The sequence below is a fragment of the Coloeus monedula genome (assembly GCF_965178545.1).
Source record: "Coloeus monedula genome assembly, chromosome: 6".
Taxonomy (NCBI): domain Eukaryota; kingdom Metazoa; phylum Chordata; class Aves; order Passeriformes; family Corvidae; genus Coloeus; species Coloeus monedula.
This window is the reverse complement of record NC_138786.1, coordinates 23177563-23197587: the sequence shown is the minus strand read 5'-3', so window position 1 is coordinate 23197587 and position 20025 is coordinate 23177563. Positions and strand designations below refer to the sequence as shown.

General features: G+C 40.2%; 1 protein-coding gene across 1 annotated transcript in view; it reads right to left on the bottom strand.

Annotated features, from left to right (window-relative positions):
* The window catches only part of HSD17B12 (hydroxysteroid 17-beta dehydrogenase 12), a gene marked incomplete at its 5' end in the record, with an annotated part of 85092 nt that overhangs the window by 37557 nt on the left and 27510 nt on the right, over positions 1 to 20025 (bottom strand). Inside the window, 2 exons of the mRNA XM_082283449.1 lie at positions 9940 to 10015; positions 14462 to 14508. Of these exons, the coding sequence (XP_082139575.1) occupies positions 9940 to 10015; positions 14462 to 14508 (123 nt within the window). The remainder of the gene's footprint in view (positions 1 to 9939; positions 10016 to 14461; positions 14509 to 20025) is intronic.

Sequence of the window (20025 nt, the reverse complement as noted above, 5' to 3'; positions counted from 1 at the left end):
CACCAAGAAAAAAAGGATCACACTGTAATTTAAAAAACAAAAAAAAACCAAAAAACCAAAAAGCTAGAAACTACAGTGAGCTACACCCTAAATAATAAAAAATAAAGAACTATAAAATGGTTAGGAGGCATACATTTTCCTTTTTTTTTTTTTTTTTTTTAATTTTTTTAAAAATTCTTTGAAGCCTGCCTAAAAATTATTCAAATCAGCAGCCCCCCTAAACTGAAATCTTGGTTGACAGGCTAAGAAAATGCTAAAGAAGTTTTCAGACACAGATAAAGTGGGCTTCAAAGAAGGTTCCCCAAGAGGAGCAAGCTTGTGTACATCAATGTGACAGCAAACAGACACCAGTTTGGTGGTCAGGAGAAGCAGCCCAGTTTACCCAAGAGCAGCAGTGTCAGGGTGTCTGTCATACTGTGCTGAGACACAGGAGAACTACAAGATCTTCATCCCTAATAAAATAACATTAGTTCTTGAACCACCTGTTTTCAAAGCAGTTTGCTATAGCAGCTTGAATTTGCACCAAGAATGTTGAGGCAAATCCAGTCAACTTTGCAACAGAGAGGTTTGGGATACGAGGCCCACACTGTAAGCAGGTAATGGGGATGGTTCTTTCAAGATCAGGGAAAGGACATTAAAAACTCTTGCTAGAACTGAAGCATCCCACCACTTTACATTCAAAGTCACATATAAATATTGCCATCACAGTGAGGTAGTATAATGCAACTGGCTTGCAGAAACATAAAAGAAGTCTCGGCTTGGTCTTCAGCTTCAGGATGGTCAGAGATTCAAACCAGTAGAAAAATAGCTCTCCATTTTTCATCATACAGGAGAGGACAAATGTGTTTAGGTAAGGAGAATCAACTACCTCCACAAATAAAGATGCCATCTTTCCTATATCACTGCAGTGGTAAAACTCACCCTAATGCAGCACCCAGTCTCCAGAAACAGTGTTTGTAACCTTCCAGTATAGGGTAAGAAGCTGAGATGAAAGCAAAACATTAAAACCTCCTGCTTTTTAGTACTCATCTATGCAGGACAGAGATGAAGAGTTTAAGACTATAGAGCGGCTGCTGAGAGCTCTACAAAGTATTTGGTTGGTTTTAAGGGAGAGACAATTAATTTTGGGAATGTATCCAATTTGGGACTTTCAGAGTTCACAGAACCAACTCCCAGTGTCATGGATGGATGAAATCTGTTTTCCAGAAGTACCACATACTTCCAAGACTGGTGATAGCAGACTGTTATTACACAGCGATATATTCACCATGTAAAAGCATGTTAAAATCAGCTGGGTATAACAAGAGCTAGCTTTCTCTGAACATTTTGAAGGGTGTAAAATTCTGGAGCCGAATACTGATAACCTAAGAAATAGCTAAAAAGAAGCTCTGTTGCACCTGTTGCAAAGGAAGGCTATGCTGTTCCTGCATAGCTTAAGATGCCTGCCTACAATTTAATAGTAGTTGCTATGCTTCTATACATTTTTAACAGTATGTGCATATGCACACTTGGTTAAGCACCTAGGAATAGGTTCCGATTCCTTCTATTCAAGTACACGTGCAGGACTTCCAGGGAACTCCTTACATACTGCAGCAGTTGCACATGTAATCTCAGAAACAGCTTCCTTAAAAAGAGTGAATATTTTAAAAAATCCAATCACGCAGAACTATACAGCAGGTAAAAAAAGACCTTATTTTAAATGTTCTGTTAACCTTAAGTTTCAATATACACTGACATATAAAAGTTAGTTCTTCACTTCTCAGCTTTCAAAGATGACTTCAGAAGTCCACAAACCATTGAGCCACTGGGGCGTGTAAGTTTGTAATGTGTATATACAGTACTATTACTACAAAACAGAGGGAAAACACACTTTACTAATAGTTGCCTCCATTTGCTCCCCTTTGACTTCCATTACATCAAAATATATTACAATTTCTAAGACACACTAACCAAGTCAGAAACACAGTCTGAGCAACACAGGATCAATCAATAAGGCCATTCACCCAAATATTATGCTCAACATTGTAAGCTTTTCTAAATCAAGCTTGTTCTAATTACCAAGCTAACTCAAAACACAAAATCAAGCCGCCTGTGACAAACAGCTGCAGAGTCTGACAGCCAGGGGGGCTGCACACTCGGGGCATGGCAATGTTTGCAAATGCTGCTGTGATTGCAGGCAGCCAGGCGAGCCGAGCTCCGGTGCTCCCACGCACACCCCTGGCTCCAGCGCACCGCAGCGAGAGGCTCCGGGGCACCGCACGTGCGGCCGCCCTCGTGCCATCAGGAGTCGTGACTCCCAGAATAGCTCTCCTCACCACAACCCCGAAATATCCACTTTGGCTGAAGCTGCACAATGAGTTGGTCGGGGAACACTCCCAAGCTGTTGCAGGGGAAAGCACAAGGTGAAGTGTGGGAAGGTTGCTATTGTGTAGCAGGCAGCATTGCCAACTCCCCTTCCTTCTCTCCTCTTTCCCCAACACTGTTTTCAACTCCCTCGACAAGAATTTTTTTTAATATTCATTGATGTACTTGTTTTTACTAACCATGAAGAGAGCTATTTTTAATTTACTGAATCGTTTTAGGAAGGTCATATGGGCTATTTCCCATACTTCCTGTTAAATTTCCTTTCCCTTAATGTCATAATTATTGTCTGACTGTGACAATGTGTACACTTGATATGTGCATACATCTAAACATAAATTTTGCATCACTTTTTGCAAAATAAAGCCTAAATTCTTCAGCCATATACTTATTAGAACAATAGTGATTAAAAAAAAATCAACACTTTTCAGATTTAGGCTCAACAGAATGAATTTCAGAAAGACTAGAAAAAACACTTTTTAAGAAAAATTTAGGGTCACTCATAGAGACTAAAAGGTGTCATACCATGGATTAACAAAAAAAAAATTGTGCCCTTACTCTCACATCAACTTCAAGACATCTAAGTCAGTCACTCTACTTGAATTAAAGCAAATATAAGAAGGGGAGCAAGTTTCTAGGCTAATTCAGCATTATCTTTTATACCTCCAATTCAGCACCCCCAGTAAAATGTTTGCTGTATCCCAAAGACAGGCATTTAAAAGCAGTTTCCAGGGTTCTCTGAAGTGTTACTTGTAAGGGAAAATACATTGTTAATTAGTCCACATGTACTGCTCAAGGTAATAGAGTACCCAGTTCAGCACTGGAAGTGTGGCACATGCTTAAGGAATGACACAGCAGGCATACTTTTATACAGTAGCTACACCATATCGAAAATTGTTTATTTCTCATATTCAAGGACTTCTTCTTAAGAATTTGTTGTGCAAAACAAGTCAACTGAGTTTCCTTTCTCTATGGAGAGGTATTAACTAGTTTTTCCTCACCACAACATATTCCTGAAAAAACATAAAAGTGATTATCACCATTTCCTCAGCAGAGAAGTCTATCAGGGATTTTTACAGCTTTGACAGATAAAGAGGACTTGATGTAATGGAACTTAACCTGCTAAAAAAGTGGCATAAGACTAAAATACACATTCACAGAACGAAGTTGCAGAAGGAGGACAGCACTGTTTGCATCATTCAGTCCTTTCTTGTGCCAGAGAGAGAGTATTCCCTGCAGAGACACTTAAAAGGCCTAATTTTAAGTCTCTTGGCAATAGAACTTCCACCAATTGGCTTAAAGCAGATTTGCAAAACAGACTTTCACCCAATCCAACATGACAACAATCCAGTACTTATCTTTTCATGTAATGTTAAGCTTATTTTACACTGAAAGTGATAAGCAATAGATTGCAGCTTTCTTGTTAACAGAAGGTGTTTAATGGCCCAGAGACCGGCACAAGGGCTCTTGTTTTGGCATCCCTAAAGCCTTATGTTACAAATAGGTTGTTAGCAGAGATAAGCATTGAGTTTCTGTGTGTGACAGAAAATGCAACATATTCCTGCACCCAACTACTGCCAGGCAGAGGCAGAAGTGACCCTGAATGTTTGCAGGGATGACAATTCCTGGTTGTTCAAGTCTGGGCTTCAAAAGTACCAATGAAGTCACTGGCCCATCGATCCAATTACCTAACATGTAAAACTTTAAGACTCAAGACCCAGAGTTAGTCCTTATCCTCCAGGCACAATATGCAAAGTACCTGAGAAGAGGAAGAGGCTACTTCTGCTGTGTTTACATTCAGACAAGGAAACCCAAAGCATCTAATTCACATTTAAATAACTTTTACACATTTCTTTCCCTGGACTTTCTGGGTTTACAAATTATTAATAAATACTGCATAGAAACACACTGGCAGTGAGGTTCACAGCAAGCACCTTCTTTCTGGAAGAGGCTCACTCAAGTCCTGCCAGGTGTGAGAAAGCACCATCTCCTAGAGCTTGCCAGCTCACCTACTGTTGTGTCAAACCCATGACACTGACCAGTAAACTTCCTAAAGTAGTTTTCATCCTTAAAACCACCTGTGACAAGTGGTCTGTTATTCCATATGCTGACAGATGATAAGGAAACAAAGTCCTGCAAGGATATCACTAGTCATCTGCAGAACATTTTACATGTGGCTTGTCCTACCATGTTGCTGCCTCAAAACTCTCCTAAGAGGTGAAGTAGTTTTAGGAGTGCATCCTGTAGCTAGCAGGACATCTGTCAAGTGTTTCTCTCTAAGTTTTCTGCTCAATTTCTTCAAATTTATCCTGGCAAAACATCACTGAGAAAATTCAAGAGAAGATGATAAAAAAGAGGCACTAAGGGGGGAAAAAAATCCAGCCAAAACCACAGAAGCAGAATTCTTAAAGAAGAAAGAAATTTAAAATTAAAAATAAGCTCCCTTTCCAATTGTTCTACCTTTTACATCAGGGTTTATCTATTTAATTTATTTTAAAAATTAATAAAAATTAATTCAGTTTGAATCCTCTGTCAGCTCTCTACAATGCCTGCCAACTGCTCCTTTAGTAAGTGGCTTATGCAAGGCAAAACCAAGAGAACTTTGTTCACTTCATCCAGGGAAACTTTCTTCAGAGATAAAATCCAAGAGCTCATTTTGAATCAAAGATCCTCACACTACAGCTTCATGTGAAAGGTGACTTCAGTGCATCAAAACAAGTCTAAAGTATTTGAAGCCATTTTGCCAAGTTCAAGAAATATATGGGGATTTCAAGTATGTCAAGCTGAACCTGGCTCAGATGATAGAAGGCTGCAAACACATTCATTTACCTTGAAATACATCACAAAAGGTCAGAATAACTGCTGGATTCACTTAGTCTTCAAGTTAAACTCAGGCAAGCGAACCTTGTCATTTCTGTGCAAGAAAACTAAGAAGATGTCCCCTTCCTCACAGAGCTCGTCTGCATTTCAGCCTCCTCTATTAAACACAAATATTCTTACTTGCCAGCTCCAAAATGTGAGGAGGATTTACCAGGGCACAGCACAGAGGAAATCCAAGTAACAGGGCAGAGGTGAAAGAGCCAAGTGCTCCAAGGGAGGTGCCGGTGAGCATCTGCAGGGGTCAGACTCCTCCTGGGGTCATGGCCCGTTTGTTGCAGTGGGACATGGTAAGGGATGAGGCACAAGCACAGGGGTCAGCATCAGGTCCACTTCAGAATGCTGCCCGCAACCTAGTTACCAAGAAAATTGTAAAACACACCTGCCTAGGAAATGGAGAAGAAACATTTCTGGTTTTGGCACCACATCCCATTTTTGTACTCAAAAATCATGACAGAAAAGCAAGAAGGCAACAGATCCCAAGTATAAGCATGACAGTTATCAGATTATAGTACCCAAAATCTTACGGTTAAAGAGTAGTTCAAGATGAAACTACCATGACTGAGCAGCTTAGATACACTACACACTGGGCTGAGGAAATGTATTGGAATGAAATAGTCAACTACATAGATTTTAATTGCAAAAAACCTATATTTCCTTCTAAAAGAAACCTGCATTTTCTTACAGACATGTAGCAGAATCAAAGTTTTGGACGTTAGTTCTTCAACAGTACGAAAGGCTTACAGTGTATTCCAATTAAATGTTCATTTGTGAGAATACATTGGAAAAACAATTGATTTCTCTCAATTCAAACAATTTATCTGGAGCCAATTTTATCACCTGGGTGTATGTAACACTAAACCACCAACTTTAAAGCAGTAAATAGGAATTTCCTTTAATTATATAGTAACTGATGACAAACTCAGAATCTGCCACGTTGCTTTTACATTAACTCACCTACAAGTAAGTAGCTACTTAGACTTGCAAGCAGAAACACTAGCAACAAGCTACAACAGTTCTATCCTGGCTCTTGCAGCTCATGCACAACTCCATGACCTGTCCTGTGAAGCTACCAGCTAACAATGGACACCAATACCAAATTCTTTTAACAATTTCCCTATAGACAAGCTTTGAAGTTTTTTCCCTTCTTATCTCATCTGCACTACATTCTTCATATTGCAGCCCTTAGGTAATGAATTTCTATACCAAAGTAGTTCTCAATTCTCAGAATAAACCTATCCAGTGCAGTAACTGAAGCTTTTCTGCCTGCAAATCCATGGTTCAAGAACCAACTGCTGGCACAGAACACCTGAGATGTCTTGGACCATGCTTGTTATTAAATACAGCAAATCAAGGAATAGACTCATTATGTGGCACTCAAACAATTGTCTCCATTCAGAGAGAAATTTTCTCTCTGATCCTCCCTGAACCTTTGGAAGTGTTTAACAATGCAATGCTTACAGACACTTCAGAAAAGTGCTGGAACAGTGAAGCAGCATGAACTAAACTAGACAAGCATTTTTTACAATGACCTTAATAGTCTGTGCTTGTGTGTGACAACTTGATTAAAAGATCAAATATATTTCCATAAAACTTATATAATTCCTCATAAAGGTTGTCCATGACGACTGAAGAGGAAATGTAAAATTCCTTCTTCAGTCAGTGGCTGATACTCTATTTCTTAGGGAACAGAAAGCAGAATTTCTCTTTCATGGCAAATCCTACAACACCTAAGTATTCTGTTAAAAAAATAGCTTTAAAACATGCTTGAAAATACAGTGAAAAATCTTCTAAAGTCTTTAACTACCTGTAATTAACCCACTAATTTTTGTTGCTCAAACTGAGCTGCATATTCAGAACATCTGGCATTCCTGTAACATCAGTTCAGCCACTTTAATGTGCATATGCACATAAAAAAAATCAGCTTCAGGTCAACTGGCATTTAACATGCAGAAAGATGTATCAGTACTTCCCTTATGATGGTGGTTATACAACTTGCAACTTGTAAGTAGATGTCACTCCTAGTAGAAGTCAATCCTGTGAGTGGAAGAAGAGTCTTCTGAAATAGAATGAACACACCTGATCCTCAAAAGCCCTCTCATTATTTGTGACAGAGTGCATCTATCCCATTCAGTAGGATAAGCATGAGACTGGTTAGTGAAAAGGAGGAGGAAACCAAAAACATGCACAGAATCACACAACTCAAAGAACTGGAATTAGTTAAACAGCCATTCTTCCTTAAAGTGATTAAGAGCCATTACTCAAGAGGAGCAAGCTCTTGAAGAACAATGGACCACCATAAAGAAGTTTAAAGCTACCTTAGAAGTCTGCAAGTGAACCACTCAAGTAATTACAGCCCTAGCATTAAAAAAGTCACCCACCTCATATATGATGACATCTGAACAGACTGCAGAGACCACCTGAGACTGAATACAAGACAGTTCTGTCCAGGTAAAACCTAGCAGGATCTCAAAGTGTGATTCAGGCTTGCTTGATTATGCAGACTATCCTAATCCTTCAGCATATGCCACAATGAACAAGGTATGCCTTTCAGTAGGCTCAGTGTTGTCAAAAGAAGTGTTCTGAAAACCCAGCGTGAGTCATCTCATTTCAGATGGTTTAGGAAAGGAAGCAGAAAAATGTTTGGGTGAGGCCTAACAGTAATTATGTATTACAGGCTGCTTCACATAGGTACATGTACCTATTTTTTTAATCTGAGAACCTCCCCCAGCAGCTATCATGTAAGTGCTGAATCTCCAAGCAGTAGATTTATCTGTCTTGTCAGCGTCATGCTTAATTCCCAGGGAGAAAGAGATATCCACATGGTTACAGAAAGGGTTACGACCACTTTCAGGAAGCTTGTCACTTCATACATAGGTGTTTGATTCCAGAACAAGATTATTTGTAGTTAGTTTTACTTTGCAAAACAACTTGATGTAACATTGCTAGAAACGTGACTGCACATGCTCACACTCATGCAGCAAACTATCATGCAGCCACTGCAGTGAACCCCCCAAAAAACCACCTTGTTGTAGCTTCTTTATGTGCTGGCAGCAAGTGTCAGCAGTTACACAGGTTACCCGGGCAGTGGCACCTGTTCTGCTGCATTTACATTGTCACTGCATTGATCAGAGCATCACAGGTAGGTCCAGACACTGCACTGGTAGCCTTAAATGCAGGATACTAATGAACAACGCCAATTACTTCCAAATCAGTGGAAGATAGAACTTGATGACAGCTTTGCTCTAAGAAGGAATGCTCTCTGTGACTTAAACATGTACATAGAAATGAAGAATTTTCTGTCTAGAAAACACTTTCATATGCTATCTTACATTGGACTAAAAATCAGAGACAGCGACATTTTTATCAATAGAACTGTATGCCCTGACTTTCACAGAGCTAGCACAACAGCTACTGTGTAGCAAGTTGAAGTTCTGGAGTGTTTCAGTCATCCCTCCATTCACTCAGCAGCCCCTTACAACCTAGTACAGGACAGTGTGTTGATGCTCGACTTAGGGGATTGTGCTTTACAGTAAAGCAGTGCCACTAACAAATTCACTGAAATTTTTAACAAACTAAAGCCAAAATTATACATTTATGACCTTGGAAAGAGAGTAGTTCTTACCATTATCTGCATTATGTACACAGACTACTGTAGAAAGCCTAAGCAAGACAAGGGAGGGTAACACAGAAGTATCGTCTTGAAGGTTTCTTTACCCAACATCATTACACTGAGAAATCTGCTTTATAGTACACAACTCCTACTCCTGCTTATCAAAACCTTTTCACAGAGTTACATTCTCCCTTCATCTTGACATACTCTGCACAAACTAATAACCTTGCATGAAGTATGCCTTAATAAAAGAGATATAGATTAGAAGAGGAATTCTTGTGGGTTAGATTATACTTTGCTCTGATTGGAAAATCATTTGTCAGCATGAGACTTGAGGATGCTTTTTCCTAACTGATCCTGTACAAATATCCATTTGTGATTGAAATACTAAAGTTGCTCCTTTATTTTTCCATTACAGTAATTTACTACACACTTACTGAAGAAACGATCCCTAATACAGGTTCTTAAACACATTAACTCATTCCATATAATCTTATGACTATGAACACTCATCACCTCAAAAGAGCTCACTGGTCCCCAGTCTAATCTTTGAATAGTTTATTCAAACAAAACAAAAAAGAGGGAGGAGGGGCAAGCTACCCACAATAAATTTGTATACTTGGTAAGACAACAAGTAATATAAGGAAAATGCTTTCAACAGCTTCTAGTTGCAAAGAAATCACCCTTACGGCTGGAGCCCATGAAATCAAACTTGCTTCAAACTGAGGGAATATTCAGATGGAGAAATGACTGCATGTTTCTTGCCTTATTATGATTTTAGACAGCCACTACTATGTGAATAGGTGGTATTTCAGCCAGGCCTGGTAAGCTGTTCTTATGGAAGACTAACAGTTTTAGGAGTCACTTATTCCAGAATTAAGCCTTATTGTTCTCAGAAGTTAAATATGAACAGCTGTAAAATTGATCTGCAAGGCCTTTACCACTTATATCTGTAACATTTGCACTGTGCACAAGAGCAAACCTTTTCCAAAATCAGAGCTGTATATATTAGCATGGATGAAATTCATGTGCAATTGCATTTATTTATAAGCATGCCAATGAAGTTTAGGAAAGAAGTTTTAACTCACTTATTTCAGTAGAAACCTGGTCCAGTTTATCTTTTGACCTACTTATTAGAACCACCTTCATCCCACGTTTTGCTAACTGTAAGAAAACAAAACAGGAGACATTAGAATAGTCATAAATCACTTCCAAGTTAGTATCCTAATCAAAGGAATTGCAAAATTCATCAAACATTGCAACAATATATGACCAGCAAGTCTGAAAAAATAATACACTTTTAAATAGAGACTCGAAGGGGAAAATCAGGACAAAAACTTCCATGTTATTTCTTACTTAATTCCCTTCACACCACATTTATTATCTTCTCAGTCATCTAATATAGGTGGATAGGCACATTTATAAAATAGAAAATGAACAGTAGATATTTTACAGAACTTTTACACTAACTCTGTAAGTCAGAGCATTATTATCCATAATGAAGTTTAACATGCCAAGTTAAGAGATCCATGGTCACTTGAACACCTGTGTTGCAACTCAGTACTTCCTCCCTTTAGTAAGGCTCCACTCCTACTTTGTACTACTCCTAAGTATTACGGTTAATTTACTTCTGAAACTCTTTTAGAGAAGCTAGCTGTGGAACTTAAGATGTAGCCAGAGCATACCCTGGTCATCAAATCACACCTACCACTGCAAGTTTAAAATGGGATCTAACAACTCAATTGAAAAGAGTTTGCAGGAAAACAGTTACATATCTGAATTGCTCTGCTGTGAAAACAATGTGACTACTATAAGTAGAAACCAATTCAAAGTGACAATGCCTTTCGAACACTCAAGGCTTACATATAAAACCACATATGTCGTCATTGCTCCAATAAAACTCCTTCACCGCCTTTGGAAGCTGATGAGAACTGCTCTTCAATGGAATTTTAAAAAACCACAACAAAAAAAAATCCCAACCAACCAACAAAACACACAGACCCAAAAACCTCGAAACACCACAGCATAGTACAGCAACAACCTGAACTGGCTTAAAGCCATCTACTTTTCTAGCAGGAGTGTGCAAACCAGTAGTAATTCTGTGGGAGAGACGTATGACAGAACTCATCAGTGAACTCCGTACTTTACTCCCACATGTGATCTCTAAGCAGTAGAAATCTCATAGGGTGAGGTGTTGTGAAACCAAAAACACCATAGGAATCACTAACAAACAGCTGCCAGGTTCAGGCTTACAGGCAACTTAAGCTTTCTGCTCCAGGAAATGAGGCAGTGTTACAAGGATTACTGTCTAAAAGGGATGAACACAACCATCCACCTGCAAATAAGCACCTGGCTCACTGGAACACATTTTACATGAAGCCCACAGTACGCTTGGAAGGCACCGGGAAGAAGGGAATAGCATTCTCATTCCACAGGATCAAGGCAGTGAAGGCCTTGATTACCTAACCTGTCAGGACAATCTGACAGTAATCTATTCAGAATCCAAAATAACTATGGTCCTATGCAGCAAAAAAGCCCCAGAGATCTTCCTCATGGATGCAAAGCTCCGGACTGTTGACAGAACAGTTTGCTCTCTTTCAGCAGTCATGACCTTTGGGCTCTCAGACTGCTTCAGTAGGTATCTGGGCATAATGGGAAAGTATCCAGCTGTACTTGTCTCAAAAGCCAAGAAGTGAAGTGATGTCAACCCATCCCATCAGTGGAACCTCAACACATTTAGAGAACTTCCACCACAAGGGCGAGCTTGAGAGAAACCACTGCTATGTTCACACTAAAGGGATGCACCCTGAGAAGTATACCTGAAATCAGGAAACAGAAACCCATTTGCAAGGGGAGTTCTAAGCAGAGAGCACATAAAACAGCCAACAGAAGACCCTGTAACTAGGAACAAATATCACCAAGAGAAGTAATCAAACTTGAAAAAGATACAGCACTTGACAGCAAGTTCAATTAAGGTGCTTGATGCAACTGGACTAGTTTCTGTTGAGCACTCTGCCTTCATTGGTAGAGACCCAGTTGGCTGAAAGGAAACACAATTATCCAAAGAGAGATAACAATCCCTGAGATCAGTTACTAATTACATTTTTATATAGGAATCAAGGAAGACCCACTTGCTTTGTAGATAACCCGTTATTATATTTGTCCCTTTGGCCAATATTCTTAGGGTCCTGAAACAGCCAAATGACAAAACTTAACATAAAAACTCACCCAGAACAGCGTATGTTGGCAAGATACTCTTGTAGCCTAAGGACTGATGCACGCAGGGGTCACCATTCTAATGGAGCTGATGAATGGAGGTGTGATTTCCTTAAATGCCATGTTATTGACTACCACATTTTCCACTTTGGTAGCAAAACACAGCTACTGTTTAAACCCTTTCTCTCCAGGATGGAAAACAATGACATTAACAGCCAGCCAAAGCAAGGTTAAAGCTCTTGTTAGAGTAGACATAGCAAGAGATTCTAAAAATGTGATACTAAACAGATGTACATAGTAGAGTACTGCAGAGTATGCAATGGGATCACAACCTCTAGTTTATCACTAGCACACAAATATGGCCAAGATTAAATTTATACTAATGATTTTCAAAAGCAAACAGAAGATAATGATAGAGGGGCAACAAATAGTGACTCCTGACTATATCCTCAAAACATGAAACCTTTCACAAAGGGGTGATCTAGCAATGATAAGGATATCAGTGCTGGGCAAAGATTAAAGGTCTTAATACTGCAAGAGTGAAAATGTAAAAACAGTTCTCTGCTTGGAAAAGGAAATAATCTACAGAGTAGATTATAACCCAAGAATCCACACACTCAAAGCTCTTCCATCACTTCCCAGTGAGACCATATCAAACCTTCAAAGAGGCAATTCTCAAAACACACAATTCTCACAAGTTCCTCCAAGGAAAAGGAAGTTGTCTGCATGACTATAATCATAGCCATCAGGGCCCAAGCAGCCATATGCCAGTGGCATTTATAGTAGCCAGAAGGGAATTTTTAGTAGAAAATCAAGCATCTGCTGGCAGTCTTCTGAAGGTATCTCTAGAGTTAATTTAAAGATTGAGAAGTCTTTTCAGGTATTCCACATTTTGCCCTACATCCACGCTTGACTTTATCAAGTATTCTTCATCCATCTAAGCTGTCAAAGGATGGATTTGTGTTTTATTCTAAATAAATACATAAGTAACAACAATAAATGCAACTCATGAACAGCGTGTTTTATTCTATGGCCCAAGAATAAGTATCTGTACCCTTTGGGGTGCTCTGTGCCTATAGCAACCACGGCAAGGTAGCCTTAATAAACATGGTTTTGCAACAGTATCTCATACTTGTGAAGGCTTTCCTAATGGGGGTTTGAATGCAGGAGTCTACCAGCAGCACACATTCATACTCAAAAGCAGCCTAGATCTTAGAGACATTCACAGAGACATTCTTAGAGACAGAACATAAAGCAAGCTGCAGTTTTATTCACCCAGTAACATACAGATCCTGAAACTAATCTCCCACAACGTTCAGGGGGTGTCTCCACACTAGAGGGCTTCCTCCTGACAATGCTCTGCTGTGGGCACAGTGACCTCCTTCCACTTGCTCTCGGACAGTTAAAATTAAGTGCTGCATCCTTTGCTTCAGTGCCATGTAACTGGGATATCTGGCACGTATGAGCTATGAGCAGTATGCCAGGATCAGGCACTGTTGGCACCAGGCTTAATTCCTTTTGCAGCCAACTCCCCTTTCTTGAACCAGTAGTGTGAGGTACTACTTCCTACAAAGTAGAAAGGAATTTGGGGGCTGGGGGTGCAGGTAGCAGGGTAAGGCACATCAGGACAACAGGAAATCCGATGGATGTGGACTACCCATGAAGAGGAATGCCATTTTCCCTGTGGGCTTTGCAAGACAAAAAAAAAAGCCATCAAGAAAAAGGGAATCTCTCACAGCTGATCTCACGCAAAATCATGCCGGTGTTTCAGAGAACGTGAAAATTAGTACAGACAGGCTCACTTTGATAATAATACTGAGTTTAAAGTTATTTTTGCTATAAATTGTTGTAGTCAGCACTATTTGTCATTATGTTCTCTGGGCTTATAGGCTAAATTACCCCATACTAACAGGCACTTTCTGTCTTAAGCAATACATTCCAGTATATGAAATATATTTGGAGCCCACATACCCATCAAGAGCAAAAGTACAGTGAAAGAGATTAAGGTAAAATCCAGCTTCAGAGACTTCATGAACTACAGGAAATAATTGGAACATACTGCTGGCAGCTATAAATGCCATTTAGTCAGTACCTGAAGTACCAAAAGGAAATACCAAGGGCTGAGAAAGTTAAAATCCTTTAAAAACTAAAAAAGTTAGAAATAAAAACTGAAAGATAAGGTAAGAACAGAAAATATAATTAGCAAATAAACTAACAAAAAGAGATACAACTTTTGGCTGGTTACCAGAGTGAGGCAAGGTGGGAGACCTCTTTCTCCACAGATACCTATGTTAAGATAAAGTGAGGAGGTATGATGTGCAGCTTGAGAGAGTTGAGACAGCTTAACATATAGCCAAGAATCAAGACAGACTTGCAAGTGGTAAGAATTCTTACCTCTTCTGCATAGGCTTTTCCAATCCCATCAGTAGCTCCTGTGACCACTGAAACAAGAACAAAAAAAGACAAATCTACATTAGTTGCTTCACAGAAGTAACTGCAATGGGCGTATTCTTTTGTAGGCTGTTAAAGTACTCATTCCAGACAGAAACACATCCAAGCCCCTGGAGTAGGTGCACAACTTCTATGAAATCGCTTTAAAAACTCACACTAAAACCCTTCCATAGGTAAGAAAGGAGACAAAGAGAGAGTTAGGAGCCTAACGTGTTTCAAGAATTCAGCACCCCTTCTCACACCAGTCCTCTGTCCTAATACACTTCTTTAGAAGCTTTGTGGACTAAGAGACATTTCAAGCTAAAAAAAGCTTATTTATGACTATTAAACCAGCTGTCAACTTATATAGTCTACAGTAAAATAAAAGGTATCTCCAAGCCTGTAAGCATCCTAGAAAACAGATTTTAGCAACAGCTGAACAACGGTTCTGTGTTAGTGTTCCTCCAGCAGATTTCAGATCCCTTTGACCATTGTGCTCACCAGCAGTGAGTATGAGTGACTGATCCAGGCATCAGTTGCAAGCTGGGCTTCTACAGCTTAAACTTTCTCACCTGTGGGTGACTGGATCTGTGTCATGCTTCAAGTCTTTCTAGGACTCTTTTCCACAAGCTGAGAAGCTGTGAGTGACTCAACATGCCATTAGTTTGACAGATTATTCCAGGGCTCTCACCACACTAGTAGCTGACCATCTCAGTAAATTCCTCCATACAGGAACTGCTTTTCCAACCACTTTTTAAGCAAGTACATTCAGCACCACTTCTTTTCTCTCTTAGCTTTTTCTTCTCACCAAACCCAATGCCTAAACATCAACATCCTTACAATTTTAGCTCTTCTGTCTAACCTCATTCACCTGTCTCTGCTCTCACTCTCCAAGTAGCCACAGAATATACTGGATTTTTTCTGTTTGTCCTTTTATCAGATCAGAACAGCTTATTGCTGAACATAGCCACAGCCAAATTATTGGACTTACTTAATGTTTCAGAACAGTGAACTGGGAGTGTTAGTTTAACTCTCAGGTCAACCTCTACCTGAACAAAACTCACAGCAGACAGAGGTGTTGCCTGGCATTGGGATTCAGCAATAACTTTCCTTCAGAGCACCGGAAGGAGACGTGTGCAGATGATTTGATTAGTTACTGCTTGCAGATCCCCTCGAACAGTTGGCATGCAAACTGCAGACAGAATATTTCTGTTTGAGTAATAACAGCTAGGAAATGCTGTAACCACTTCAGTCTCTGTGCCTGCTATCTATAAATAAGTGGATGTAATAACAAAAGATGAAACTGCCAGCGAAGGTCCTATTTGAGCCTGAATGGTCAGGCAACGATTCAGAAACAGATTAGAAGGAAAGATCCAGTCATGTCCCAGATTTAACTGAGATTCACAGATGACCACAGATGAAGGTACACACACATAGGTTTATCCCTTCCCTGGTTTCAGGGTTTATTTGCAAGATGCCATAACTCCAGCATGATAAGGATAGGCATACTGCACACATGGGATGCTCCAGCTACTGAACAGAGCTCTGGCTGCTGCACTGTCAGTGCCAGGGAATTTTACTGAGAAAACCAAGTGTCTGTGTCACACTGCTTTGCCACTTCCTATTCAGCCACCATTAGCGAAGTGTGAGTGACGGTTTTGGTACAGAAACAACGCCACGTAATGAAAGGTGAAGCAAGGGTCCAAATGACCAAAAAAAAAAATCAGACTTTGGGGAATAAATCAAAAACACATTCCCAGGAGCCCATTTCCTGCAACCAAACTTGTACCAATATTGTTACCCATTCAGCCAGATGCACCACAGCCCTACAGGACAGCACCATCCCTTTAGTTCAAGGACTAGCAAGCTTCAGTTTCAGCCTTGCTGACCTGGGATTCACATTATGCATTATGACACAAGTCATTGTTGCTTCAGCAAAACAATGAAGCAAACAGGAGTACAGTGAAAACATGTACCAAGACCCCTCCCCACCAGGATCACAACAGTAGCTGGAGAAGTTCTAAGCTGACCCAATGTGGAAAACATTCAACTTCAGTGACTTGGTGAAAGGGGTTGTTTCCTTCACTATAGTTAGTGAGGCACCTAAAGAAGAGCATTCCCTGTAACACTTAGAGATTATTTCTTCTCCTTCCAACTCAGAATTTATGGACTTAATGGTTTTATTCCCAGATAACAAGCTCAGCATTTTAAAATACTGCTTTCAGACACTGCAAGTTGTTCCACTTCTAGCACCTGCAGCCAAAAATGCATGCTCCAAGAGGCAGGGACTCCAAAAAGCACCTGTAGCCCTTTAAAGGCTTAGTAAAGTACAAGTAGTTTCAGTCAAGGATATTTACTCATTTATTGAATCCATTGCTTAGGTAAATGGTAATGGAATCAGCTGGAGTGCGAGATATAAGCTGAAGATAAGGGATTTCTAACTGAAGTGTGAGTAACAGAATGGGTTTTTTCCTTTTATAGGCCCTAGTTCAAATTAAAATAACCTGTAGTCCATAGGTTAAAGTACCCTCCAGAACAGAATGTGAGAAATTTAAACAAATCTGATGTAGATAAAAATTACAAAATCCCATCAGGAAATAAGAAGTGCTTGAGCCATCACCTACAGAAACAGACTCCTGGCTGATACACATCCCTGTTTTGCTTCTGCTGCAGGTGAAGGCATACACATCAGGATAAAGTAGGCAGCTAGTTTTTCTTAGCAATAAGGGAACTCCTCACCAGATGACACTGAGACCATCATTTAATTAGTGCTTCCACGTGGAAAAGGATAACTGTCTTCAGCTCTGTGCTCTCACACCATCTTGAAGGACAAACACAGAACAAGGGCTGCTTTCCAATGAATAACCTAAACCCCATTTTTTTCAGGCCACGCTTCTCTTCCTAAGGCCCTCTGAGAGAAGCCACCTGGCTCAGTTCCCTCCCATTCAAAGCAAATGGATTTTCCATCTACAGCTGCGCTGGTGGAGGGCCATCGAGGTCAGCACCCATGGACTGCAATGGGAAACATGCACTAACACAGACCTGGCCTGCTGCTGACCAGTAGCACCCAGTTCAGCCAGCTCTGGTTACTGCCCATTTATGGGATCCTAGTGAGCAGTCTGGGGGGTCAGAAAGGCTGCCCTGACAGGAATCTGCCTGAGCAGAAAGCAAAACTTAGACCCTACATTGTAAAAGCAGGGAGAAGAGGTGGGGTAAAGGCAACCAATAGGACCAACATCGCAGAAGTCAAGATTCAGCCAGCTTATCTTCCTCCACATTTTGGATTAACTAAATCTTGTACTTTAGCAAGTCACTTACAATTTTCATATTGATTACATTCATCTCTAGCTTGCATACTGGAGCCAAATGCTGCAGTTTCAACCACTCCAAAGCTGCGTCAGTTTAACTAAATTTCTGCTATCAACTTGATGTGCCCAAGCTAGTTTGACTCCAAGTGTGGATTACGCTTTTGAATTCTGTTTCTTCTACAGACTGCCTTCCAGCAAAAGTTACAGACTGACTGCAGTTGGCAGAGCTTAAAGAAGGCAAAGCAAGTAGGATAGAAATAAGTTATTGTCTATACAAGAAAGCTGCACCAGGACCTAACTGTGATTATACACATTTACTCAGTAGTCAGACTAACTGTAGTAGCTTCCCACTTCAGCCATCTGCTGTCTCCAGGAGAGAAGCAAGAAGAGTGCCCAGGCAACTTGTGTGTGAGCCCACCAAGTAAATGTTTGCCTGAATGGAAGCTGCTATTGTAGCATTGTCTGATTTTAGAAAAGAAGTCAACACCCATCTTTGCCTTTTCCCCTACAGCCCCAAAAGTAAGGGGACAAAAAATAAGGAAAGGTATCCAGTAACGTGACATACCTTGAGAAAAGCTCACTCTTAATAAATCAGTACATGCTCTCGCTTTGGGCTGGAGATGTTCTGCCCTGGGAAGCTCCCACTGGCCAGTCTTCAGCAGGCTTGGACACATGGTATTTTGCAAAATAATTAGTCCTCACCTGGAACACATCCCCATCTGAAGAGCCTTTTTTTGACACTAGCATATGCATAGCTAGAGAGCTGACATATACATCCTCTTCTTTAAGTTCAAAATAAACCCATCTAAAAATTCCTGTTCTGAGTCAGAGTCCACAAAGCCTGGCCCTAGTGAGTACAGCACACTGAAAGGAACATCTCTTGCTCTTCTAGGAAATGACACTTTGGGAAAGACTTGCATAATCATTGTTATAATGGGTGACAGATGTACGTATGGTCTCATCCTCTAGTCCTGGCTTTCATTTCAGTTTTGCATCAATAGTCATATTCCAACAGACCCTACACTGTTCGAAGTGGTAGACAAGAAGTCAGAAAGCTGATAAAACTAAAATCACTACTCATGCTAGCCACTAGTGTACACCATGTTAGTATAAATGACTGTGAACCCACCCATGCTTTGGATGCAGTGATAGGGTACAAAAAGAAACTGCCAAGGTAGTATCAAGGCCTCCAAACAATGAGAGCAGTATGGGGCATCATCTGCTCACACTGCTGGAGGAGGTTATGCCAGATGTAGGCTGTAGATATTACAATTACTGTTGTATATATTCAAGTTATCAGCACAAGATTGCAAATCAGCAGTTAAATTTTTTATTACAGTATTATCCTTAATACATAATGTAATCATTTCCCTAAATCACCAAAATCTTTACCTCAGGACAGTATAGCATCTTTGCCCTAATGGCTGTGCCAGAATTTTGCTTCCTATGTGGTTGTGGGGAGAGAATAATGAACACCCCCCCACACTTTTCAACTCCCACTTTAATAATGTATCTTTGACCTCTTACAGCGATCTCTTTCATTTAAGATACAGCTACATAGGCATCCACCACAGCTTCTGCTACTAGAATAGTTATTGACAGACGCAACTCACTAATACTCTATACCTTAATACCACCTAGCCAACTTATCTCCTAGCGCTTCTCAGCTTTTGTCACACATACAACAGGTAGGATGTAGTTCATAAGCATTAGCAACATTTCCTGGCCAGTACCAAACTCAGGGCAACCCTTGACAAAGTTAGAAAACTCACCAGTCAGTGAGATGTGTCATCTTGCATTGAAAGGGAACAGCTTTCCTGTCATTAAAAAAGCCATAGACCACGGCTGGGGAACACGTGCAACCAGACAGTGACTTTAGTCTAGAAGATTAAAACAACCAGTGGTACTTTAGGGGATAAAAATGTAGACACTTCTCCAGAAGCCTTACAGAGGGGTAAATACACAAATGTTTCCAATAGCACCTGCATCCTTCAGAAATCCCACAGCCCATGGCTAAATACAAGAGATAAAGTGCCACCAACAGAGTGGGGAACTCACATGTTCTTTCTGCTTATAAGAAGTAACAGCCACTGTGTTGCCAAATAAGAGGTCACAAAAAAATATCCACCACCTTCTAAGAGGTATAATAGAGGTGTATTCCTTGCTCATAAAAACAGGACTACCATTCCAGAGCCAGGCAAAAGCAGAACCCAGCAGCCC